This window comes from Phragmites australis, chromosome 6 (genome assembly GCF_958298935.1).
Source record: "Phragmites australis chromosome 6, lpPhrAust1.1, whole genome shotgun sequence".
NCBI classification, from domain to species: Eukaryota; Viridiplantae; Streptophyta; class Magnoliopsida; order Poales; family Poaceae; genus Phragmites; species Phragmites australis.
The window spans coordinates 5,319,573-5,346,577 of record NC_084926.1 but is presented as its reverse complement, the minus strand read 5'-3'; the positions used below and the strand labels follow the sequence as shown (position 1 = coordinate 5,346,577).

Here is a 27,005-nt window from a genome sequence, read left to right as displayed (position 1 = left end):
GCATAATTAGAGCGTTCAATAATCCAGAGCTAATATAATTAGAGCGCTCATTAGCTGGGCTAATTAGCCAACTAGAAGAAATTAGACAGCTAGACCACATGGCATAAGCCGGCGATGCTAGACCGTCATTTGTAGCTCTCAACTTGAAACTATGTATTGATGTACAATTATGAGCACCCTTCGTATTTATAATTTAGATGTGCCTTGGGGCATGCTCCACCGGACTATACACGAAATTTATTAATGGAATTAAATCGCAACTCATTTTACATGTTTCCATGTCTCTTTTAGACTTTCCTCTTTCATAGCTCTCCCTTCCAAAGATAATATCTCCCATGTCCGTACTTCAAATTAGATAAATTTGGACTCTAAATTGCATTCTAAAAAAAAACATATACAACTTTGTCCATTATAACTTTTCTGAAAAGGTCTTCTTGACTCAAAAAAATACATTGAAAAATGATTTGTCCTAATTTGGACTCCTCAACGCAGCACTCACTGCGGGGCCCATTTCCCGTTGCTCCGGAGTCCAAATAAAGTCTTGCACATAATATTGAAGCTCTTGACGAGATATACAACTTAGCTATTTGTTGGATTTCCATAAAACTCCATCTTGTACTTCGAATCTGTGTTGGAAAATGATATTGTTCTAGACTACACAAATAATTACATATTTCAGGGATCTTTTGAATTGACCTTCTAGAAGACTTATGTGCCAAGCTATAAGCTTGGGCCTTATGGACGTGCAGGTGATGCTTTAAGCTTCATGGGACACCTCATCTTGGATGGAGACCTGAGCTTCATATTAGCACATGTTATATTTCACCATTTTAAATCTTATTTCCTACAAACCAATTCACATACATATATCGCAAAATCATGAATACTAGCGATAATAATATTTATAACCATAGTGATAATTCTACTATATATTAAGAGAAGTTGACACCGAAAGTGCATAATAACTGGCGTCAACAGCCATATGGCTTGGTAGCAACCGGCAATATCTGTGGACGATATTGAATTGCACGGGATCCATACCCACCGCCGGTTTAATAGGTGAATCTAAGCAGACGCTCAAGTGGATGCCACTTGGATGTTGGCCTCCAAAGAGACATTTTCCTAGTGCCGCCAGGGCATAGATATGAATGAACTTCAGGTCCGCGAACAATATGGTATTTCTGAATCTCAGATGAGAGGAGACCAAGGGGTAGGTTTATCACTCCATTGGATGTTGGATCTAGTCTACCATAGTCCATAAAGCTTTCGGATTTCTACAAGTAGGAGTACTAGTTGGTTGTAATGTGGTACTACCAAATACACCAGAAATTGCTTCAACGGCTGATATGCAAAGTAAACTCTGGATTTATACTTGACAGTACAAATGTTGATACAACTTCCCACCTTATTGCAGAAAATAGTCTGAGAAAAAATAATACAGTTAACTCTTTCGTTCAACTTACTACTGTCACGCACCACAGAGACCACTGCACATCTGCTATTACGAGTACACCTCATAAAAATCAATATTAACACCGCATAAAGAAAGTAAAGTGCATGGTACTACTATCACGTGAGAGTACTGAAAGGAAAGAATGACCCTTTATGTATGCCGGCATCAACACGTGGACCACCGGATCCAAATGCTAGAATCAGATCGCCATTCCTTGGCTTAAATGTTCACTACCTACAACTTTGTTAGATTCCGTTGCCACTTAAAAATATTTTGTATTCCAAGATTGTTTACATGAAGCTGATGAATGAACAATCCAGGCAAAATTTTCGTTCACAATAAATAATGGTTCTGTAGAGTATTTCTTCAGCCACAACAACCTTTAGTTATATAAGAATATAGGTACATGTATAATTGTACACAAGTAAAGCCTAGTTAGAAATATGTTTTTTTTAATGAACAAGCATGAGAACTGCCTATTATATTGGTAAAGAAGTTAAGATTAGATATACAGTACACCACCCCAAGACGGAAAAAAACCCTAAGAGAAAAAAGCTACTACTGCATAGAACAACACTAATGTCTAATGTACCCGGTTGGGCAAGAAAATCACATCTACATGCGTCACACTCCATGCTAACTAACTGTGTGCCCCGTCGGCTCTCTGAACCACCGCAATGCCGCCAGCCTATGCACCACCACATCATTGCGAGCTTCTGCATCAATCGCACCATTGTCAACTTCCACACCAAACGTGTTGTCGTTGTCATCCTCCATTCGTCGTCCTTCGCACCATCTCACCACTGCTGGCCTCTACGCCATTGCACCATGGCACCATTGCCGCTCACGAGCCATCGCACCACCGCACCATTGTTGGCATCCGCACATCATACCACCACCGACCTCCACACCATCATCGACTTATTTTCACCACTTCACCATCGTCGGCGGCCTCTACACCATCGCACTGTCGTACCATTACCGCCTGCACACATCCGCACCACCGCAGGTCTACACGCCAATTGTACCATCGTCGGCCCCCGTACCACCACACCTCCATGCCGGACAGATGCGCTCCTTGGGCCACCACCACGAAGAAATCATCCACCATCCCATCGATCTAGCCATCGCCTCATCGCTCTCTGCATCACCATCGGCATCTCCCACAAGCAGCAACAACTCCGTGCACTAACGATAAAAAACAACCCCACCAGGTGGATTCAACCACAAACGATCATATCTGGTCGCCACCATGGGGACCCAACTGCCACCTTCTGGATCCAGTCACCACCATCTCAACCATCCCCGTTGTTGATCCATGCCACTTCCTCCTTGATCCACCTCTTCGCATGGATCCATGGACATATCCTCCACAAGCCACCTCCCTTTGATCTGTGGCCACCTCCTCCTCCGACGTTTCCCACGCAGATTCTGCGATGGCCTTGGCCGCCTCCCGTGCAGGACCGAGGTTGTCTCCTAGAGTGGGAATGAGGGGCAGGCGGCGGCGGCACTGAGGGTGGGAGTGAGGTGGTGTTTCTTGGTGGGGCGAGGAGGTCGCCTCTAGGGTTGTCCTCGAGAGCGACACATGAGTCAATTAGTATCTTAGGATCACTAGTATTGCCGGTCACTGTTCCAGTTGGAAATACGTGAATCACACCGTTGTGTAAAAAAAAAGTGTTTCAAACACGGTCTAAAATTTTGAAACGTCAACCAAATAAGGATGGCTCTTGATGAGAGAGTGGGAGAGCTGCGAAGCCAGTGATTGGCTCTGACCACGGACGCTTGTTTGGTGGCGCTCACTGTCTCACAGTGAAAGAGTCGCAGTCCCAGGCCGGTGGCATGTGGCTTTGATGGTTCTGGTGCCCCTGACATGGAAGGCTGCGTAATGGAATGGCATGCCATTGTCTCAGGGGAGGGGACCCGTTCAGAGAGGAAGGAGAAAGGCAGCGCTAGGTTAGATTACGCGTACTCGCCCCTCCCAATTATCACCACATGCGCCACGGCACAATCATATAGGTGCTTTGCTTCCCATCCATCACGCCGGCCATGTGCGCACTTTCTTGAACCCCGAAAAAAAATCCCTAGTGATCATCACCCCTGCCGCAGCACTGGTACACACCGAGGTTAGTTGGGACACTGCGACGCGTTTCTTGCCGCAAAAATCAAGAAATTTTAACAGATTTCAAGGGATCCCCACATATTTACACGTGAATTTATCGGCTACGAGAATGCGGAGGCGACGTGAAACCAATAGGCAGAGTGAGCCAAGTAGCGGCAGGTTGGTCCATAAATGAATTCATCTGTCCGCGTTCGCATGCACTTTGATAGTATCCATAATGCATGGTACGGTGGACCACGGGACTTTGGAGACATTCATTCATCAGGCTCCGTGATCCTTTGGCACCTGTCCTTAGAATTTTTTAGATTGTAAATTAGTCAAAAGCAGCTGTGTTATTCATAGTTATCGCACACAGAAAAGAAACTGAGTCGTTGATGATTGTGAATTATTGAGACATGGAGCCGTCCTGAGCCATAACAAGTTAACGACCTTTGCTAGTCGACACACTTAGGAGCAAAGCAATGATCTGTCGTCCAGATGTTACGGCCTGAGATGCAGGACACTCTCCTGCCATATTCGCGCCATATTTTCTTTGCTGCTGCACCGTAGTATTCAAGTTTTAGCAACCCCATACGGCATAGACTAGCGTGTAGGATGCGCTGATGTCTGCACATTCCTAATGCTCTGGATACATCGTACTCGTGACAGCCTTCTCTGAACCGAAGCTACTGGACTGACACGGAGACTGAAAGCACCGAGCAGTCGCTCTTCGTGTAGCTAGCGAGTGATCACTGGCTCACTCACTGTTCATTAGGTATGTAGCTAGCGTTGATGAAGAGAACTCTTGGTATACATGTACATGCAAACTCAATGCGATCATGTAACGAGAAACATCGTTCGTTCGAACTTAGGACACGTAATAGCGTCGATCTCACTTTCGATCTTAGGTGAGGTAATGAGAGACTAGGGAGGTGAAGTCCTTGGCACAGTAGGCCGGTAGGTGCGTGCCCCCACCTAATATGTGTACGGTTATATATAGATTAGGGACCTCAAAGAGTGGTTAATTTTGGCCTCCTTTTGCTAATGCGAAAGGTGATCGAGCGCTCCCTACCAGAAAGGCTCAAAAAGTCTTTGTTTCTTCAGCAACCCGGGAGCTTTACACTTACTTGGTCTGTGTAGGACGAGGGACAAGTTAACTGCGTGTATTGATGCGGAGTAAACATGAGACCTTTGCTTGCTCTCAACTCAATGGAGTACTGCTACCTTTTGTTTTACTACTCTCTTGCATCGACTTTATGTCGGTCTGCCACATAGTGTTTGTACATCTGGGGCTTTTGAACCTGCATTATGCACATATCAACTTATCAGTCGTCATATGCACATCAGCACGTATATATGGTTGGTCGTTGGACGATGCTAACGTAAGGATCTAGCACCTGCCATGGGCCAATTCATGATGGAGTGACAAGTTATGCTATCGCTATGTGGCGTTAGGAATGCCCTGTCGATTTCCCTGGTCTAGAATTCTTGTTCTCAAGACAAGACACTGGCTTGTGGGCTAAAATGATATCTTCTTGTTCTTATGACAGTGTTTACATCTCGCTTCAGATATGTGCCTAGAATCCTGAAACACCCATTTTAAGCTCAACCTTTTGCAGGATGGCAAACCTACGTGACCATCCAACTAGAGCCAAACATTATTCCCCGTTTACAACGGTAGTAAATTATGTAAGAACAAGATTAATGATTAGAGGGGTTGAATAGATATCTCAATAAATTTGTATCACCCAACGTAATAAATTTCTTGCGAAATAGATAGGCTTGTCCTATTTGTATCACTCAACGTACCTCAAAACTCAAACGAAAGCAAAAATAAAGAGAATTTTTAATAAGAGAAAATCGAGATAATACGACTCTACAGATGAGATATTAACCATATGTTCCATTTAAAATCGATCCATATGTCTTAGCACTCAAAAGATCATAACTTGCAAGAAAATAAGAAAAGATGAACACCAAGCAACGAAACTCTCTAAGTTGATTGTCTAGAGGTAAGAGAATTTAAGACTCCATCATATAAGCGTGTGTATACGAATTTTATACCTCTAGCAACAAGAAGAATGACCTCACGAGGTGTTAAAACTTCAGCCCAAAAATCAAAATGAAAATTAAATCTGAAAACCAAAAAACTTGCAAACTTGCAAGAGAAACAATAAAAGAAAACTAGAAGGAGGTGAGCACAATAACATGAAGAAAAATAAACTTCAGTGCAGCAGAGGTCAACCCTATTTTAGACAGATTATAAAGATTTTTTCTCACAAAGCTCTCGCATAATATATAGATTAAACACTCATCTTTCTCTACTCTAAAACCCTAGCACAAGTCTCTTATATGGATGACACAAGAGACTTAAAATGGCTGGTTACTCTCCTCTCATAGCTCTACCCGTCTATGTATAAGCCTAGTAAACTTGATCCTTAAGTTTTCTAGTTTTTTTCAAAAATATATTTCTCTTGTAGTATACTCCTACTTACCATCGAGGGTATTTTCATCTATTTTATTCTCGATTCATTGGACGGCCACAACGCCTTTACGACTTAGCTTCATCTCGACGCAAGCTTCATGATGTTGCCACGTATTCCTCCAGTCATCCCACGATTTTGAGGGCAAACCGCGAAACCCTAACATGTTTCGCAAAGCGTGACTCCCCACTTGCTTACACCTTAAGCAAACGCTTCGATGTCAACGTGTGTACTCCGTCTTGTGATCATGACCACCAGCAAGGCTCTCCTACTTCTGATTCCTCGAGCCGTCTTTTCACTTGCATTGACATCCTCTTCGCTTGACTCTGTCAACACACCGTCTTCATCCGTCTTTCATACTTTACTTGACATCTACATGCTCAGCTAGAATCAACACTGACTCTATCTGACCTCCTTGATCGTTCGGCACCAAACACTCCGTTTGGCTCCGATCATCTCACCATCGACTACCAAATTACATCCATCACCTACGCACCATAAGACAAGCAAACACATATCTTAAACTCCAATTCCAATTAATCTATAATAAATATGCTCAAATAAAATCTCAAATCAATTCAAATCACATCAAAGCTCATGCAAAATCAAAGATCATCAAACTAAATAAATATTAATATCAATCATTCATCACAAATAAACCGAGACAATTTCAATTTGATTTTTCAAATTCGAATTAAATATGTTCAGGAATCAGGAGAGGACTTAAATGTGTACGCCCTTTCACCACACCATGACAAAAGCATGACGGATCGAAGGCTTGCTGTCACTACCCGTGACCCTTCGTCGTTAGCGATCAATGACGCGATTTTATAGATAGCCCGGCCGTACACAGCCACATCCACACTGCTCGGGGTGTGGCGGTGCCCGTAGCCGAAGCAGGACACGGGAAAGATCGTCGCGCATCTAGACCGTCTGGCTCCGCACGGTGGCACGGGCAGTGGGGGGCACAGCATCGCTCGCGCGGAGCCTAGCTTCGACCGGGTCCATTTCGCTGCGTGGGTACCACCGCGGATCAGGTGTGGCGTGAAGGCACCGTCGCGTGCGCGCGGCGACCGGGACGTGCCCTCTGCTCGAACGAACCAACCCCACGCGCGTGCCGTGCGCACCCCGTCGCGCGCGTACGTCCTCTCGCCGGCCGGGGGCCCAGGACGCTCCGGCTCAAGCCTCGACCGCGGGATTCCCCCGATCCCGGCGGATGGGTGGATGGGCCGTGTCTTTCGTCGCGCTGCACTCCGCTCCGGTCCGTGCGTGTGGCGGGGACGGCGTGTGCGAGCTGCGGCGTGCAGGCTCGGACGCTCGATCTTGGCAAGTTGCCATTCGAGAGCCGGTGGGCGTACGTATCATTGGATTTTGTCATGCTTGTGCCGCCGATCATGTGCTGGGCTGGGGACCGGCGGTGGAGGCTAGTTCGTTCGGACAGAACCGTCTCCGTCGCTATTTATTTGCACGTAATCATGGAGAACGTTGCCATCGTCTTCGTCTGTTCCGGCCGGGCAGCGGATGGCGTTTCTGCAAGTAGATTGTAACCCCTCGTGCACGAATTGTGATTCCAAATGTATTGCTACCGGAAGAAATCGTCAAGTAGTAGTACTTGACACGGGGAAATATACGTGTCGGTGCAATAGGAATACAGTTTCATTCCGATTGCACGTCGGTTACCTAATGTGATGTTAAGTCAGTGATTGGTAGGCGATAGCTTTCTAGTGATTAGTGTGGGGTGCTCCATTGCCGCGTCTTCTCTCATTGCCTTGGATCAGCAAATCCGTGGCGAATATTTTGTTTGTCTTATTACACACAAGAAACATCCTTCCACACCATATCTCAATAATTCCATAAGATCTAAGTACTTCCCCTAATCGAATAACAAATACATAGAGGGTCACTCGTAAGGCCTGCCAGAATTCAGAAGTCTCTAGTAAGGCCAGCTCCAATAGTGGAGATATACCGTGCTACAGTATCCTCGTAAAGTACTGTAGCACTAGCAAACACACTGTAGCAGTACTGTTTACAAAGGCTGGCGGTGGATTCGGAGGGAGGAAAATATTGTAGCAGTACTGTTCATTGAGGCTGACAGTGGATCTAGAGTGAGAAAAGGAGTAGTAGAAGGTAAGAAATATGGTAACTGTTCGAGATGAAAAAATAAGGAATGCTATAATAGTGATAGGAGATGTTGTAATAATATTTTTATGATAAAAATTTAAAGTAGCTGTTGGAGATAACCTAAACAGCTTTATATAGGGTCACTCTGCTTTCTGAAGCATAGAATGACACATCAATGGCGCAGGAAGCAAACTTGAGGAATGTAACACGTTGCTCCATATAATCACATAAATGACGTTGATATTATCTCAAAACACAACTTTGATAATTGATTTATATTCTTTAATATATCTCTGACACCTAGTAAAATCGTTATGTAAAAAGCACTTTTCGTGAAGAAACTATGGAGTACATATCACCATATGTAGAAATGTAAATATTAATAAAGATATCAGTAGCCAAAGTTTTAAAGGTTTAACTACAAGGATCCCTACCAAAAAGGTTGTCTGCATTGCAAGCATCAACCAGTTGTCCGGGCACCAATAATTTCTACTAAATATTCATGTTAAAAGATGATTTCGCCACTTAGCACAATATTCACACGTGTGCTCATTATCGCTGTACATTTAGTTTATGAAAATGTTGCAAAATTATTTTTCTGCCACTAAAATTTTCCTCTCCGAAGTTTCAGGTGTGCAGATCTCAAAATTTGGATAGTTACATTTCCTAAGTATTAGCATACGTAAAAAAAAACTGTTTAACAAAACCTACATAATATTTTTCAAGTTCAACAACTGCACCAGCTTAGTTAAATAACCAGTTCAACAACTGCACACGGGGCAGTTGTCTCATAATATTTTTCAACAGTACGACTAGCCGTCTGAACTCGGAAAAGAACGCATTTCTCATTAACCACCAGTAACTGCACATATGTTATACATATACAATCAATTTAGTATACATCACTTTGAAAAAGTATAGAAAACAAATAATAGAAAACTGAATATATTTTTAGAATATATAGAAGACAAATACTAGATATCTAGATATAAAAGATAAATAATAGAAGATTAAATATATTTTTAAAGGGGAAATGGGTCTAATTTTGCACGGTAATTATTTGATTACCTTAGGTAAACAGTGGAGGTCATCCAGATCCATTACAACCGATAAATTATATATAAATATAGATATAGATACAGATATAGATATAGATGTGATCAGTAATATTTTTTAATATCATGTCTTAACTAGACAAGTTTGCTTTGAGGGACTAAACTCATTCAGTCTCCGCCAGCTTACGCTATCCAATTCGTCTAAGACATTCCAGACATGTTGGCTACGGACGGCTTCAACTGCTGGTAATGGGCAACGCAAGGTTTTCAACTCCACTGCAATCCTTGGTGCCCGCTGGATATGAAAGCACCGTAACGACTGTATCTTCAATGGGAGCACACCCAACGTACATCTGGTCGTTCGCGAGGTCAGGGAGGAAGCACGCCTGTGCCCTGTGGTGTTTGGCCGGGGTGAACAGAATCCGTGCTATAGCCCCGTGGTTATGTGTTGCTAGGGTGGTCATTTTTCTATATTTTAGTGTGACACGAATGTAATCTATCTATCTAAGAAACGGAGGGGTGTGTTGTAACCGAACTATTTTTCTCTCTCTCTCTCTAAACACAATGGCGCGCAGTTCTCCTTGTTGGAGAAAGAAATGTTACTTGATATTACAGAGGTCAGCACAGCAAACCTAGCTAACCGCACAATTAATCACATATGGGCGAGATCTATTCTCTAATCCATAACATTTTTCTAAGGAGTAGCCCGTAACATAAATGTCCATGGTTAAAATGTTAGATGCCTAAGAACATATATCGTGGGAAATAACAGAGCAGCAAGACATATGACTATAAGAACTGATTGACCGACATGGCTTGCACGGATCTATAGCAAATCATCTAATCATCTGAATTTGACATCCAAGTTGTAAAGACAAACCCCATTTCTTTTGACAGTCTTTTAATCTGATCTTTCGTAATAACACATAACTTCACCAGCTTAGTTAAATAAGCCAAGGAAAACTTCATAACCAGATGTACTGGGATTTCTAAAAACCGGCTGCGTTCAAGAGACTAGGCTAAAAAATTCCATCTTGACCGAGCACAAGCCGGAAACAGCTTGAAACTGACACTGGCAGTTTTCTGGAAAGATTCTAATCGCAGGTTGTATCAGATAGGGGGCATACTATATATCCACCCTTACCAGCGAACTGACATGTGACAAGAATATGCATAGAGACGTATCTGTAAAACTTATTTAGAAAAAAAAAAAGAAGAGGCATCTGTAAAATCAGCCATCAAGAATTACGTGTCCATCCAATTAGCTAGTCTAGGCTTGAAAAACTAACATAAACATGTAGAACCTATGCTCGAAATCATAGTACTTACTCTTCAGTGGCCAACGAAAATTGGACCAATTCAGATTTTGTCGAGTGCTTGGCACACTGGGCAGATATTTCCACACGAATTTGCTGATCCGGTAAGCCAAAACAAATGATTGAACCAAAACGGCTGCAAACGTGCAACAGAAAAGGTAAGAAGTACTATTTACTTGAATAATATGTATGAAGAATACGATCAAATTGATCAGAACATCTAAATTTTCAGGGGAAAAAAACGCTACAAGGTACAGCTTAGTTCAATGTTGAAGCATTGGTTCCTGAGTAGCTTAGACGTTGTTATGTCTGGCACTTAGGAAATATGAAAAAAAAAGAGAGGGGAAAATGGACTTTCTGCAAGAGAACTGGAACGAGCTAGGCCATGCCAAAATTATTGGAATTGCACGCAGAAAAGGAAAGGGCGTGTCGATAGAAAACTAGACCTGATGAGAACAGGATCAAGGTCCTCCTTTCTATTTGTTGCAGCAATAACTACAATTCGACTATCCTGCTCGAATCCATCGATCTTCACAGAAGAAATTATTGAAATATAAGGTACTTTATATCTGTAAAGAATAATAGAGTTCCCTATCAGGAGACCCATGACGTTTAAATATCAGTTTTTCTACACGTTATGATTGAGCACGAGCATGGTTCATCGGTGCATCCAGCCAGCGATCACGCGACCAGTTTCTCCGATAAGTCCTCAGATCTCAAAGGGAAACCCCGTGACCAATTTTCTCTGGTTGCGAGGTAGGTAATGTACCTAATCAGTCTAATTTTATTACATACCTTTTCACTCAAGTGTTTTCTCTCACCCAGTCGTCTTTTCGGGCAGACCTAGGCGTGACCGGTACATGCTTACCATGTCCCGCCCCGTAGCATTAAACACTACGGGACGGCCTGACAAGGCGTGGTAGTAGGTTTTACAGGAACACAGACGGCGTATGGGGACGGGACTTGGCAGACCATGCGATAAGGATGGCGCAGGCGTGGGAGCGATGGTATAGACCCTGCAGACTGATGAGACAAGTGGAATGCGGCTACTCACCGTAATGATAGGCATATATTAGAAGGATTAGTTAAGTCTGGGTCTAACTTGAGTCCCTATGCAAGTCCCCCCTCTCTCGTATATATAAAGGGAGGAAGATACGGAGAAGAGAGTAAGTGTATCCAGTTCATTCAGACTCATATTAAAAAATACACAGGATATAGGGTTATTATTCTCAGGGAGGCTCGAACCTGGATAACCCCTGGTGTTCTTGAGTTCATCACACGCACGCAATTAGGATATACGGCCTCAGGTCGCGGATCACGCGTCCATCGTCAGGTATACCCTGATATCATTGTTAGGGGTAACCCTTGACATTTGACGTGCCAGATAGGGGGCACGTTTTCGTATCTTGGTAAATTTATGTAGTGTGTTTGGGCTACCTATGGCTGGATCCATCGCAACAGACAAGCCTGGCTCCAGGGACTCGGGTTGCCATGGGGTGTTCACCATGAAGCAAGATCTAGACGAGCCCGAGGGCTGCAAAGACCTTCATGCTATTTAGGTCCTGACGATAGACTCCAGGTCATGTGCCTTGGGGGAAAACTGCCCCGACAACTACAGGGTCGTCTGAAAAATCCCCCACTGTGCCAGGATGGTTTGTCAACCGTCCCGTGCGTTCTCCTCTTTTTACAGAATGACCTAGAGCCATCGAAAAGGTAAGATCCCTAATCTGGTAAAAGAGTACTCTAAAGCTAACTAGATATGAGCCCTCTTTGAGCAGGTTCATCTGGAGGACGAAATAAGGGTCTTTCACTCTTGAAAGAACAGTCGTTTTTTTTTGCGAATAGCAGGAAAAGAAATAGCTTGTTCAGAACTGTCGGTGAATCAGGAACCAGGGGTCCCCGAATCCCGAGGCCAGGCCAGCAATCCACCATGTGGCACCTTCCCGCAGGGTTCATCTCCGCGAGGTACGAAAAGACTAAGTCCCGGGAGAGGACGCTCGGGGCCATGAGCAGTGGTCCGCGAGTACCCGGGTTCCCCGATGATCTGCGAAGACCAAGTGACAGGGAAGATAGTGCTCGGGGTCATGAACAGTGGCCCCTGAGCACCCAAGTCCCACGACGACCAGAAAAGCCGAGTACCGGGAAGGGTGCGCTTGGGGCCGCGAACAGTGGCCCCCGAGCACCCGAGTACCCCGAGGACCCAAGGAAGGTAGTTCCGGGAGAGAGTGCTCGGGGCTGCGAACAGTGGCCCCTCGAGCACTCGGTTCCCCGAGGACCCGAACAGTCGATTCCGGGAGAGAGTGCGCGGGGCCGCGAGAAGTGGCCCCTGAGCACTCGGTTCCCCGAGGACCAAGACAGGGCGTTTCCGGGAGAGAGTACTCGGGGAGGTGAACAGTACCCCCGAGCACTCGGTTCCCCGACGGCCCAAGAAGTTCTTCGTCGGTGGCCCCCACAGAGGTCCAGCGATGAGGTGTCAGCCAGTGAAAGGTCCGATGCCGCATTTAAGGGGGCATGTAGCCTGTCACCTCCAACTACTCTTGCCACGCTCGGTGTCAATCCCTGCCACATTCTGGCAGAAGGGCGTGGGGACATTTAATGCACAGGTCCCATCCCGCGTCATCCGACACGCCGCCCTGCTGTGGCAGGCGTACAAGACTGAAGGGGCCGCCGGGCCACTCGGTGGCTGCCCGGTGGGCCCTCTCCACAGCGCCCGTTGCTAGCGCCATTATGACGACCGAAGACCGGGCTGGGGCGCATTTTCAACCCCCCGTCACTTCGCGCTGGCGAGGCCATGATGACTGCCTTTCCATTTATGGCGCCTTGGAACTCGTGCCCTCCCTTTTGGGGCACGCTACCACCGGCGAGTATTTAAGAGCCAGCAGGCACGGACAAAAACAACAAGTGGAACCGAGGACAGAGTGGATTTAGTGAATTCGGAGGACTCTCAGAGAGCACAGACATCAAGACTCAAGAACACCTTCGTACAAGCATAGAAGCTAAGAACACCGAAGAACAAGGAGCCCGAAGTTCTAGGATAGACAAACATTCTTGTAACCAGCACATTCCTGAGAGACATTCTCAGGGCATTTATAGCATTCACATAGGAGTAGGGTATTACGCTCAGTGCGGCCCGAACCTGTCTAAATCCCTCTAGTGCATTCACTGCATTCTGCATTAGATCATTTCACCCCTCCTGCTATCGCATTTACCCCCATTTATTTCTCTCGCAAACATATTCAGAATCATCCCCCCGGCCGAATCTCAAAAAGAGGTCCCTAAGGATCCCTGCGATAGGAGTTCACCCTCCGACAAGAACATCAGAAGACCAAAGATTGCGGACACGGTACGAGTCGTCTGGCAAGAAGGGTGTCCGAAACCAGGGATGGACGAGCATATGACCATAAATGCCGATAGGTCATTCATGATAAGGGGAGCAGGGACTGGAACGAGCTCGACCCTACCAACTAGCGACCTCACGTACATAGTCCAGTTATGTTTTTTTCAATTATTAAACGATATTGCGGAGTATAAGGACATGTTAAATAGAATACGAGCAACGTCTGTATAAGGGTTAATACACCAACTAGCGATGAGAGACTCGCTACTGGGTGTAACCTAAGTATATATAGGACACCAGTGCTCGAGCTAGCCAACGACGATGCTCCGAAGTACGAAAGCTAGAGCAACGTTTCATCAGCTTTGAAGTCTAGCAGTATTCCTCTCGAGGATAACTTCTTAGACCGGTGAGCTGGCCCGTCTGTGCTCTTCTTATGCACATCTCCTAGTCGGAGTCTTTGAAAAAAAAGATTCACACAACCACCCTTTAATTCATAAATAATTTATGAGTATAAACTGATAAACTAACTTGTTCATATTATCATAATATAATCTAGATACATGTATAAAAGCACTATATATAACTAGATTTATTATACTCGAAATTAGAAATCACAGAAAATAAAATACGAGTAATATGATTTGAAGATATTATTTGTACCGTGTTGATGGCACCGTAAGCACATATACGTAAGATGACACCCAGTGCATGGAATAGGAACTGGGAGAAATCTCATTCTGTTCCTGCCAATCTCAATTCGTTCTTCAGGGAGGCATGCATGAACCATGTGTGGGGTAAACCAATAGTTTTGCTATTACTTGCCGGCCGAGGCGCACCAGCGAACGGAACGCCGCGGCAGACGAGGGACGACGGAACATGGGCATGTTCGCCGAGCAGCGATGACAGGAGTGGCGCGCGGTACGCGGGTGCCGAGCCGAGCGGATCAGCTCTGTACCTATGAGGCTCAGAGGTGCGGAGCGGGACGGTGCGCTTCAGGCCCACTGCTTTCGGCCTTTCACTCTTCGCCCACGAAAGGCATATGTGAAGGCGCAGAGATTTCAGCCCAAAGACTCCTTTTCCCGGCCCACAGATCAACTTTTTCCTCTCTCGGCCCATCGTGCCGCACATGAAATTGAGATCTGCCCGCGTGGTGCGGGCTCCGTGAGATCGTGACGACGCTGCCTCCGGCTCCCCCTCGCGGCGCCGGTAGCATACTAGCACGTGCCCTGTCGGGTTCCACAACGTCGCCACTCCGCGCACCTACTTCTCCTCGAGATTATCTCATCGCTTAGAGGAAATTCTTATATAATCTTTAAAAAAAAAATCTATAAGATTTTGATCTATATTTTTTTAACTGATGATTAATACATATAAGAGAAAAAGATAAAGACACATATCATATTTAAAAATATATCTTTTAAAAAATCAAGTCCTATAGAATTTTCTTACCTTTCGCTCGCGGAGTAAATTAATAGTGGTACCCAGCGAAAACTACAGTAGCTTTACACATACCAAGAGGTAGTAGGCACACGAATCGCAACAGCCGGCCGCCTGGCGCAGCCTCGCATGCGGGCTTGGCTACGCGCCGAGCTGCTCCGCTGCCACGTCGCGGGAGGGGATCAACATGCTAACGCCCCCCGACTTGTTATAGGGCAAACAGCGGCTTCCGATCAGAACACACGCCCGTCCCTGTCGGATTGCTTCGAGCTTGAGCATTGTATCTGTTCTTGCTGACATCGGCCGTCAGCGAGTTGAGGCTTCGTGGGGAAGATGAAGAGGCTGCTTGCTCATGGGCAGTTCGTCGGCTACCCCTCTCGGAGTTTTTCGGGGAAGCCCCCTGCTTTACCTGCACTTTGCAACAGTGTTCTCCCCAGCCACAAGGTAAGTTCACCTATCACCAGTTCACCACTGCACCTATCCTGCTACTAGTACTCCACAACTTCTCTCAATTTCATGCCCTGTGCAAAGTTAATGACTTACTGTGCTGCCACCATTAGGCATTTACATGCCTGTTCGACAAAAAAAAAACTCTATATGTCTTCAGAAGGACCATGTAGCAGATTAATCTAATGTTAGAAATTTGCCAAAATGAAATTCTGTGACCTTCTATTTGTATATGACAACATTGCTTAGATTTCGGGATGGATTCTTCATAGGAAATCTTTTGAAAAATGAAGAAAGCAAATTGTTCATAAGGAGGCATAGTTGGTAGCTAGCGCATAAGAAATGATGAACAAATTAGTTCAGGTAGCAGTTCAAATCTGCAGTATTAATTAAAATGACAACCAGAGTTGATTTTTGGTACTTCTGATTATGAGTTCATAATCATCCGTTTTCATGTGACCTTGCCAGTTCTATTCAACCGAGAAGCATGATGAGACACTGAGTGAAATTGGAGAAAAGGCACGATCGACAGCAGAAGAGTTCCTGAGGGTGGCCAAGGACAAGACTGACGAGGTCAGCGAGAGCGCAAAGGAAGCATTGCACGAGACGAAGGAAGCGGTGGTCGGGGAGTCAGAGGAAGACAAGGAGACCTTCAAAAGGAGGGTCGAGGAAGGGAAGTACCATCAGAAATAAGCGGCAAGTGTTCTCTTGGCTGTTGTATGCAGCCATGGCTTGTTAGAGTCATAGCCCCTGTAGATTATGAAACTGCTAGTCTTTGCATCTAGATACCTTATGTGTTTTCCACTTTTCCCCGTCAATAAGGTGACCTTTAGTGCTACACATGATTGAATCTCCAGTACTACGCATATTATCTCCTGTAGAATAAATAAGATTTGCTTTTGTGCTGTAACGATCTCTGGTGCTACTACATGTCATTTCCCACTGAATAAGTTACTTTGGCCTTTTGAAAAGTGTTCTCATTGTCATTTGTGATTGCTGACTCAACTTGGGTATGAAAAAAATTATTGGATATATAAAAGAGTTCAAAAATAAATACATATAGTGAATCTTTTTCAGGTTAGTGCACCATGAGCATCAATGGATGGCGCACAGTTAGTTTGGTCTATATTTTGTCGGTACTTAGGTGATCATGTCACCATTGACATTTTCGTAAAGAATGTTTTTGGAAGAGGGATGGCAACATCTGCATCCAAAAGCACTTCCAATACCCATGGACCTAATGTATCAGTGCAGGTACAATAGCGGTTGCAACTCTGTGCCGTACCTGAAGTAAAGATTGTCATCAACTTTAGAAGGTTCAGAGAAAAGGGAACCCTCCGTGTTCATGCAGGGAAATGGGGTTGGTGAACTCCACATCAGTGAGCAGCACCTAGAGGATGGTTTGTTAGTGTTCAGATGCCGTTCAGTTTTGCTTATCTTTTGTGTGATATGAGATGCTTAAATGATTGAGCTCTACTGCATTATAAACTTACCAGCACATGACTTAAGATGGCAAGATGTTAATTAGGTTCCAACTGCAAAACTAGGAATCTCCACAAGCATTGTCATCAAAGAAAAATTCACCTTTGATATTTTGCATTTTGACATCAGTTGCTTTTTTGGGTTTTCTGTGAGCGTTAAGTCGTGTTGACATTATTGTCATTTATTGTTCAGTTTATCGAGTACTGTTTATTATCAGGCTGCACATCTTTGCCATCAGTAGTACAATGGTTACCGAGTTCATTCTGCTGATTTGAACTCAGTAAAATGCTTTGTCTTGGATACCATGCTGTGCTAGTTTCTTGTTAACACAGGCCGCATATATGATTACTAGGAGTAACTATGACTCTAGTCACTCTACAGAGGTTGGTGCTTTGTCTTTGACATGTCATTTCTGAATTCTGCAACCAATTCCATTCACTTGAAACATTGCTATGCACCAATTTACTTTTTCCCCAGGTACAATCTACCATTTTCATTTCCTTATAGTCAAGTGTCAACTATAACCATTTTATTGTAAATAAACTACATCTATTATGTGGGAACAGATTTGTCTGAAAAGAGAATACCCAGTTCACCCGTGAAGCATTCAATGTGACTATGTAGCTGTACGTGCAAACTCCCAGATACTGATCATGCTGGTTGAACCAGTATTTCATTCCACTATTCTAGGACTTCTATATTCAGTACTCAGAATTCATAAAATAGATCTGTTAATTTAAGTTGAGGTGTCATTAGTAGTCTTCACCCTTTTCACTCTACTGTGGAGATACCACTAACCCAAAAGGGCAAGCATGTTAGGTTTCATCTGTCTGTCTGTCTTTGCTCAGAATGTCCATATATGTAAATTTTTCAAGGAGCTGAGTGAGGCATTTCGTTGTTTAACTGTTTCTCATGGATTAAGAACACATCGGCAGCATTGAGCAAGTCATGTGTTCTCATTATAGGTAATCATGTTCTATCAAATTTATTGATTTGGTGTCATAGTAGTAATATGTTGATAAACTATAAATTCATGGCATTTCATATTGCAGTGGTGGCTAGTGTTGAGAGATTTGTTTACAAGGAGGTGGCATAAAATCTGATGACCTACCTCACTGATGTTGTGAAGATGAGCACATCCTCAGCTGCAAATAATGTAAGCACATGGAATGGAGTCACGTCCATGCTTCCATTGGCCAGTGCCATTCTCGCTGATTCTTTCTGGGAGCATCATTCCACCATAACTGTTTCATTGTTGCTCTACATAGCTTTAAATCTGTTTTCTCTATTTCAGGATGCTGAATTTGATATTAGTAATAGTAAGTAGTAACCATGTGTATTGAGGATCTTTTTTAAAAATATATTGAAGAAATTGTCCTGCTTATTTTACGCTAGCAACAAACTTGCAGAAGCAAAGAGTCACCTTTTCTACCATTTCCGTATTTCTTGATCAGGGTCTGATAGGCCTAACCTCATGGGCAGTGCTGCATTCATGGACGCCATCTTCTATGCTGTTTCCCCCTCTGTACTTGACTTCAGTCGGGTTGGGTCGATACAACCCTTCGTTGCAAGCATACCTCCGTATAAGATTTTAATGTAACAAGCCCATACCTCCGAATTTTTCTAGTGTTCGTCAACGTGTGAATTGTTTTTAGAAAACTTAATGTGTAATATTTGAAATGCAGGTTACAAGACAAGGCTCTTAAAAATACTAGAGTTCACTGATCTGGAAGAGGCAGACAATGGCCACGACATTAGTCACGCTACACAAAATGTCACCAGGACAATACTAAGACTTATGCCGATGTGGACAGTGCTGCTGATCTTCGCCGTCACTTTTCAGCAACCAATGATGTTCTTGACCAAGCAAGGGATGCTACTGAACCACAAGGTTAGCATCACCTTTGTGATCCCTCTAGAAATGCTCCAGAGCTCAACAACGATGTCGGTGATACTGCTCATGCCATTGTACGACAAGATCTTTGTTCCCTTGATGCGTTTATTGACCTGGGACGAGAAGGGGATCACCGTGATCCAACGGATCGGCATCGGCATGATCCTTTCAGATGCTGCCATGGTCACTGCTGCCATTGTCGAATCAAGGCGGCTCCATCTCGTCAGTGAAGGATTTGCAGCTCAGCTGAGCATATTCTGGCTGTTCCCGCAGTACATTCTACTCGGGGTAGCCGACGAAACGGTTGTTGGAATGCACCATGAGAACCATTGGCATCGCGCTCTACTCAGCGTCTTCGGTTTCGGAAGCTTCCTCGGCGCCTTTCTGATCTCGGTTCTTGAGACGACGACGGCGAGGATGGGCAAGGGCCATGGCTGGTTCTCTGATGATCCACGGCAAGAGCACCTGGATAAGTTCTACGGGTTCTTGTCTCTTCTCAGCGCCATGTTTGTGTGGTAAATAATGCGATAAAACAAGCATGGATATCTTTCCACGTGTAAAAATACAAAAAGCATAACAATAAGTACTACATGCTAATGGTGGCGGAATCGGCGCCCTCTCAGGGCCCTATGTATGTATATATGTATATACGTACATATATACATATAGGTATGCATGTATATGTATTTATGTATATATGTATATACGTATACATATGTATGTAATTTTCTTTTTCGAGAAATTCTAGAAAAATATCAAAATGAATATTAGTTACATTAATAAATCGGCTGAAAAAATCTAAAATGCAAAGAAAAATATCTAAAACTCAAAAAAATATGAAACAAATTTTTTTTTGTTAGTATTACTTTCACCTACATGTTAAAACTATGTACATGCATAAAAGTACTATTGTTTTCTCTATAATTAATTTAATGTATTTAACATTAATAATTTCATAAATAAATATTGAAATGTACAAAATTTGTGAACTTAATTTTTTAATCTTTTTTTGTCGTGCTCTACATAGCAAAATAAAAACGGGTGCGGCGTAGGCGCGCCAATCAGACTAGTTACACATGAACTTGGAAGAAAATGATGATAAAGCATCAAAAACAGAACCTGATATCATGTGTACTTCAAGAATTAGACAATAAAAATAAAAAATATAAAAGTGCTCTCATAAAGTGAATAACAATTTGTCTCAGGACAACAAAAGTGCTACCTTCTAATTGTTCTATTGGTACATCATCGATTGGGTAAATTGTTAAGCTCTCAACTAGTATTTAGAACCTGAACAAAGTTTTCAAAGTATCATCATAGATAGTGCTACTGCCGAATGAGAGAGCACAAATTCTAAATAAAGGAATGCAAAACAAGTACTGATAGTGGCTAAAGACCAAAACAGTTGCAATATCCAAAATAAAAAATGGCAAGCACCTTCTCAACCACAGCAAGACTTATACCATGGATCAAGCTAACAGGTAGTCACTAGAGAGACAACCACAAATGTTCCTAGATGTACAAGAACAGATCAGAAAGTACTATCAACATAAATCTTCAGGGGCTACCAGATTTAATCAAACAACTAGAGAGTTCACATGTCTAAACTATTGTACTCAGAAAATTATACCCAATCTCAGCACAACTAATTATCATCAAGCATCTTAGCACATGTAATCTTAGTGCTTAGAACAGAGAGGGAGAAAGAGGTGTGAAATCTTAAATACTTACAGTGCTATACACTCAAATGAGTCAATGATCGAGGTTAGGCACGACAGGGAAGCCACTGTCCTAAAAATCCTATTCGCCGCCGTTGCCGCCGATGAGGAGGACAGAGATATAGAGCTCACCACACCGTGCCGGCACGTGCGGGCAAGCCTCGACGTTCACAGCTCCGACCAGATCAAACACAGTTGCACCTCCACCCAATCTCTTCAATCACAAGACCACCAAGGCCAAAGCCTGAGCAGCTCTTATCTCGAGCTCAAAGGTGGTGATCCAAAACGGAAGAGATCAGAGAGGAACTAAGAAAATAAAGAGGATTCAAACTAGGAAGATGTTTTTCAACGTGCATACTATGGAGAGTAAACCGACCTATAAATAGACGCGACGACCATACCCTCTAGCCCCCACGACCCAGAGGGAATCGGAGACGGTTGCGCCGCCACCGCTCCATCGATCGCCGCTAGCCCTCTCCCTCCTTTTTCCCATCTCCTTTACCCTAGCAGCACTGATGCCCATTTCAGCTTCACTGCATGGGTTTGGGCCTCACAAAAGCAAATGGACCACCAGTCCAGTCAAGATAAAGCCCAGAAAAAACATTAAAATTCACATAAATCTCAACAGTTTGTGCAAGTACTACAACAGTATGGAGGCGCCGGAGGTAGTAGCATAGCTAGATGCATCGGTCAGCTTTGATGTCACTGGATGCTGGTTGTGTGCAAACAGTAATGTACCAATTAACTATCATCACTTCATCAGAGCCGTCCGTCTATTTGCTATTTATACAGATGTGTTGCTAGATTGAAACTACCGAATGCAGGGTCACCTGAGCACCCAAGAAACTGATTTTGACTTGGCACAGACGGCGAAGCCTGCATGGTTCCTAGGTGCTGCAGCTATAGCGCTACAAAGCACCGACCGGAGGCAGCCTTCTGAAGTTCTGATTGCCGTTGGGTCTCGGTGCCGTGGCAGCGATTGAAGAGAAAAGAAGTGAACTTCGAACCAATTAACCCCAAAAAAATTCGTCAGATCGACCGTGAGCAGTAGACTGTACAGAACAAAGAGCCTATCAATAGTAACGATCCAAACGATCATTTACAGGGAGTTGACAACTAAATCCAACAACGAACTACTCACACATCAATGACTATCTCTAATACCCAGTATGACACAGCAAACAACAGCCATCGCCTAATCAAATAGCGAAGAGAACGTAACCAAAGACATCGCCGTCGGCACATGGAGCCAAGATTGATGACTATCTCTAGTACCCAGCTATCCCCGAGTCCTCCTGGGCGCCCTGCTTCTTGCCGCCGCCGCTCTTCTTCTGGCACTTGTCCTTCATCCACTGGAACCCGCTCGCGGTGCCCTCCTTCGCCTTCCTCAGCCCCGTTGCCGCGGCCGCCTTGGTCTTCTCCACCGTGCCCTGCTTCTTGCCGCTGCCGCCGTCCTGCCGCCCGCGCGTGCCGGGGCTCGGGTCACCGCCGTAGTCCCACTGGTCCGCCCACGAAGTGCCGAACGAGTTGCTCCGCTCCATGGATCCGATCGACCACGGAGGCACAGACGACGGTTGCCTCAAGAAAATTCGAGAAACCGTGTGTTGCTTTCTTGCGGTAAAGGCAAGGAGCCCAAGAGGCAAGGGGGAGGATGGCTTTTATAGGAGCACAGGCCGTTTTGACCAGCTTTCTGGCTCGGAAGCTTCCGTTCGTACTGTGACCGACTAGTGGGTCCAACGCGAGGGTTGGTCCACATGTCGGTCTCCTCCTGGGCGGACGCGGTCGGGCTGAGCGTGGACAGGGGATGCCTGGAATGAATCCGAATGGTTTCCAGAAGTCGGATGTTCTACGCGGGAACCGGCCGGTTGCCTAATTTGATTATGTTTCGCGAAGAAGTCTAAGTTGACTTGTTAAACAGAGGCTCCTGAATCTAAAAATAAAATAGAGGCTTGCTTGTTACAAATTTTGATACGAGTAACGATGTTACTTCCGCGTGTCCAAGTTGGCCGGCCAGGTATCGACAAAAGCAACGCGTGAAAGGTCCATCGACAAATTACGTAGGAGCTTACGTAGAGACCATGGCAAAGACGGACAACAATGTATTAGTATCGGACTTTTAGTGTGTGAATAATAAAATGATGGATTTCGTAAGTGCTTATAACTACTCCATATTATGTGTTCATGAATTGCGATGCAAGTCATGGAGCACTAGTTAATCCATTCAAGGACGAAGTGGGAAACGGACGACCTGACGGAGCATAGAAGTTTCGGACGACAATTGACCAAAACAGCGCAGGTGCCGCCATACTGAGCTCTTGATCAAAACAGGGCAGCCGCCAGTGGCAAGACGAATGCCGATCCACATGAACTTTTAATATTTTTAAAAAGCCATAGATTATATTAAAATAATAGCGGGACTTGAAGGTTAATTAAATTACACAAATATCGGCGATAATTCTCATCTCTAACTACAAGACACATGAGGCTCCAAACCTTGAATGCCGCAAGAGTTTTAATGTCCTTAGGGTATCAGCAAGGAGAGTTTACTGTTCATACACAAACGTGTTTGACAGAAAATAGATATATAAACTATGTGATCTATTATTCCGTAATAGTCATAGTATGTACACAAGAATCTATCCAAGAATAAACTAATCGAACAAGAAACTGAAACGATGAAGGACGTGACACGTCGGAAAAAATGATAATGACTACAGCACTAGGAGCAGGCCAACTGCCACAACCACCCCAAGAAAACCACTACCCGGCCGGAAACCTGCGGCCGCGTTGCTGTCCATCTCCCGGCTGCTTGTCGACGGCGACGTTGGCGTGACGCCCTTGAAGTTGGGGTTGCTCCCGTAAAGGCTCTGTATCCCCTGCACGTCGTCGGACTGCAGCTCCACCTTCCTCGTCCCCGTCCGGATCGTCGGGTACATGATGGCGTCCGGCACCGACGAGTGACCGAGGCCCAGAAGGTGGCCGATCTCGTGCACCGCCACGGACTCCAGGTCCACTGCCACCGGCGAGGACGCGCGCGACACGTCGCCGCCCACCACCCACGCCTCCGCGGCGTCCAGGTGGAACCGCCCGTCCGTCGGCGAGAACGCGTGCGCGAGCGTGCCCAGGGGCCCGTCGAACGGCTCGCCGTCGCCGTGCGCGCCAGCGTAGAACCCGATCGTGATGTCAGCGTCGGACCCCGACTCGGTCTCCGTGAACCGCAGGTTCGTGGCCGCGGCCCACCGGGAGAAGGCGCGCGCGAAGAGGGCGCTCAGCGTCGCACGGTCGATGGACGTCGCCGAGGTCGCGGTGATCGCGTACTTAAGGTCCCGCCGGAACGGCGGCCACATCGGGCCGCCGGGGAAGTACGCGTACAGGTGCCTGCCGTGGGCGTCCGAAGTGCTCCTCCCCATGGTGGACGTCCCGTTGATGACGTCGGCCACGCCGCAGCGCGGGGCGACCATCTGCGCGACGGTGAACGGGTCCAGCGAGCCGGTGGCGTTGAGCCCGAAGTTGCGCTGGTAGGTCGCGATAGCCGCCTCCAGGTCCTCATCAAACGCGTCGCTGAACGGGGATGACGGCGGCGGCGGCGGGAGGTAGCCGAAGTGGCTGAGGTAGTCCTTGAGCCCGACCAGGCCCTTCCGCTCCTCGCCCATGTGGCAACCAGAGAGGTTCTGGAACGCAGCCCACGGGTTCGGGAACGGAGGCGCCTCAGCCGGCAAGCCGGACGGGTGGGCCGACGCCGGCAAGACTACCACGAACACCATCACCGCCGCGACGGCGGCAACTCGAGACACATGGGGAGAGCCCATTGCCGAAGTCATCAGCAAGCAGAGGAATTCGTCTTAGATGAGCTGAGCAATTGCAGCAAGCCCAAGCTGTCACGTACGCTTTAAGGCTTGCCACGAAGTCGGCCGCGAGCAGCGTGGTCAGCCGGCCGCTCGGGGAGCCGGCTAAGAAGCGGGAACATAACCATCCATTTGAGTCGATACGTCGCAGTTTTTTCCGTGTGGTTTGGCCGGCTCCGTTTGGTCAAGATCAAAAGGGGATGTGGCCTTGTGTTTGTTACGAGTTGCCGTCATGCTACCAATGTGATCTACGTGATGGGACGGGCTCAGAGTTGAAAATGCGGTTTGCTTTTGAACATTCACCGGCAAAGAAGCTTCTGCGTGATGGCTTCCGGTGAGCTATACGCGAAGGATGATGGCGATCATTATTCAAAAATAAAAAAGGATGATGGCGCCAGTTGTCAGAATTTAGAAGCGTCGTAGGCTGAAGTCAGGGTAACATTATGGTGTGGGTATGGCTATCATTTCTTCCAACTGCGACCCAAAGATGCATAAACAAGATGCAAAAGAACAGACGTCTCTGAAATCTGAATCAGCAACTTGTCAATCAGAAACACAGGAACAATAGCTTCTAGTTAGCCAGGACATGTCGACATGGCAGTAGTTATATCCATCCCTTTTGCACAAGATCACAAAACAAACAGCTGACGAAAGTTATGCAAGTGGGAAAGCAGGCCATTCGGTTGTTACAAACGGAGATGCTAGGTTAAAACAAAAGTAATTCTTGAACCTCCCAAAAGAAATACAATTGGAACTTCTGGTTGCCTGATTCAGATGAGCCCTAGGGACACATGAGAAAAGAAAAATGATTCTTGAGTTCTAATGTATGCGAATTTTTAACGCGAGCTGCACATTAGCCGCTTTGAACCGTTACTGAAAGGATGAAGTAATCAACCTCCTATCTGTTGCAGACTTTCAGCTTTGAGCGGTTGGAGAATATCTGATACCCGTTCATCAGGTCGCTTTCATCCGGCGGATAAGGAGGGTTCAGACTTCGGACTTCAGGTCTGAATTCTAGGCCTAATTATCATGTGATAGCATGTTATCATTTTGGGCCTTATGGGATAAGATGTTGGGCCTCCATTTTAAGGCCCCCTAAGGACTTTCACACTTGGCTGAGACCGTGAGCAGCTGGATCTCTCAATTATTAGATGCGGAAATTTTATAGGACCATATTCTACGAAAAACCCTCTTTTCTATAATAATATGTGTTTACTTCTTTTTTTTCTTTTTGGCTTAGCCATTGAATCACATGATAGATAATATTAATGGAGTCTCGCGAGGGTCTTTCTAAACAGAGCGCTATAGAATTTGCTTCCATCATATGCTCATCGACTGTTCTGGAGCAGCGCGCCTGCAAAATGGCGATTAGAATATGTCCGTCTCTAACCTCCTACAAATGCTAAGTGGACAACTCTTGACCAAGCGAGTGGTCTGACTTATCGGCTAGAATCTCCCAGCTACACTACAACGAAAAGGCCATCCCGGGGCGACAAGAGGCAGCAACTTGCTTTGTAACCATCGTCTGAAACTCTGAATTAACGAACATAAGAAATACAGGAGGAAACAAGGATTTTTCTTAGCTTTCATAGCGGAAAAAAAAAACATTTGTAGTCATGAGCAACTAGAAGCTGGAAACAAGGTAATTATGCCCTTATCAACTTGAGTGCCTCTCGCGATGCATAGAGACTTCAAATTCGAGCTGGATGATAGGTGGTCCTATGCTGTCTGTCACTCTGTCTTCCTCTAGCTTATCTTGAACTAGATGTAATCACAGTTACAACGAACAAAGTTGGCTTGTCTTGTACTCATGCGAAACTTTCTGCTTGTCTCGTCATGCTCCTCAAGTAGGTCTCCAATCCATTGAACACCGGATGCGAGTCCACCACTCGCGTTGCTGTTGATGCGATCGGCATTTATATTCTCATTTACACCGTCTGGTCCAAAGAAAATAACCCTGCCACCATGTGCTTCCAAGCCCCAATTGTTTTTATCGAGTGTGAGCACAGCAACGCAGTACATGTTCTGAGACCAATGCCTCTCGAGAAAACAATAATTATGTGTGTACGGTGAGGATGACAGGAAGGTCAGGCAGCAACTAGGAAACAATTTTCAGGTTGGTTCTTCTGAGACAGTGCGAGACAATATATTGTCCTGCGATGCTGCTGGTGTCTTTTGTAATGTTTTCACTCGCGTGCAGTGTACAGTCGTGTATCGCAATCGAGAAAACTACGTTGGCACTGTGTTGTCCTTCAGAAAACGGCTGGGGAACTGTCTACTTTGGTGCAGGAGTCAAGTTTTTTTTCCCAGATGCTAATT

At 45.3% G+C, this 27,005-nt stretch overlaps 3 protein-coding genes and 1 pseudogene across 4 annotated transcripts; 2 read left to right on the top strand and 2 right to left on the bottom strand.

Moving 5' to 3' along the window:
* The first annotated feature begins 15,364 nt into the window (after window positions 1-15,364).
* Window positions 15,365-16,718, top strand: LOC133920376 (uncharacterized). Of its 2 annotated transcripts, none has more exons than XM_062364997.1 (2): window positions 15,365-15,744; window positions 16,234-16,718. In XM_062364997.1, exons 1-2 carry the CDS (start codon window positions 15,634-15,636, stop codon window positions 16,438-16,440), a joined length of 318 nt encoding a protein of 105 aa, XP_062220981.1. In that variant the 5' UTR covers window positions 15,365-15,633; the 3' UTR covers window positions 16,441-16,718. The 2 variants fall into 2 exon arrangements, with proteins under 2 accessions (XP_062220981.1, XP_062220980.1); XM_062364996.1 differs by having other exon boundaries at window positions 15,366-15,744; window positions 16,216-16,718.
* A 1,613-nt stretch (window positions 16,719-18,331) lies between these two features.
* Window positions 18,332-19,701, top strand: LOC133920803 (protein NRT1/ PTR FAMILY 5.8-like; annotated as a pseudogene).
* A 2,193-nt stretch (window positions 19,702-21,894) lies between these two features.
* On the bottom strand, window positions 21,895-22,492 carry LOC133921277 (uncharacterized). The gene has a single exon (XM_062366082.1). It carries the CDS (start codon window positions 22,380-22,382, stop codon window positions 22,110-22,112), a length of 273 nt encoding a protein of 90 aa, XP_062222066.1. The 5' UTR covers window positions 22,383-22,492; the 3' UTR covers window positions 21,895-22,109.
* Window positions 22,493-23,422: 930 nt separating this feature from the next.
* On the bottom strand, window positions 23,423-24,919 carry LOC133921276 (metalloendoproteinase 3-MMP-like). The gene has a single exon (XM_062366081.1). It carries the CDS (start codon window positions 24,660-24,662, stop codon window positions 23,553-23,555), a length of 1,110 nt encoding a protein of 369 aa, XP_062222065.1. The 5' UTR covers window positions 24,663-24,919; the 3' UTR covers window positions 23,423-23,552.
* Window positions 24,920-27,005: the final 2,086 nt, after the last annotated feature.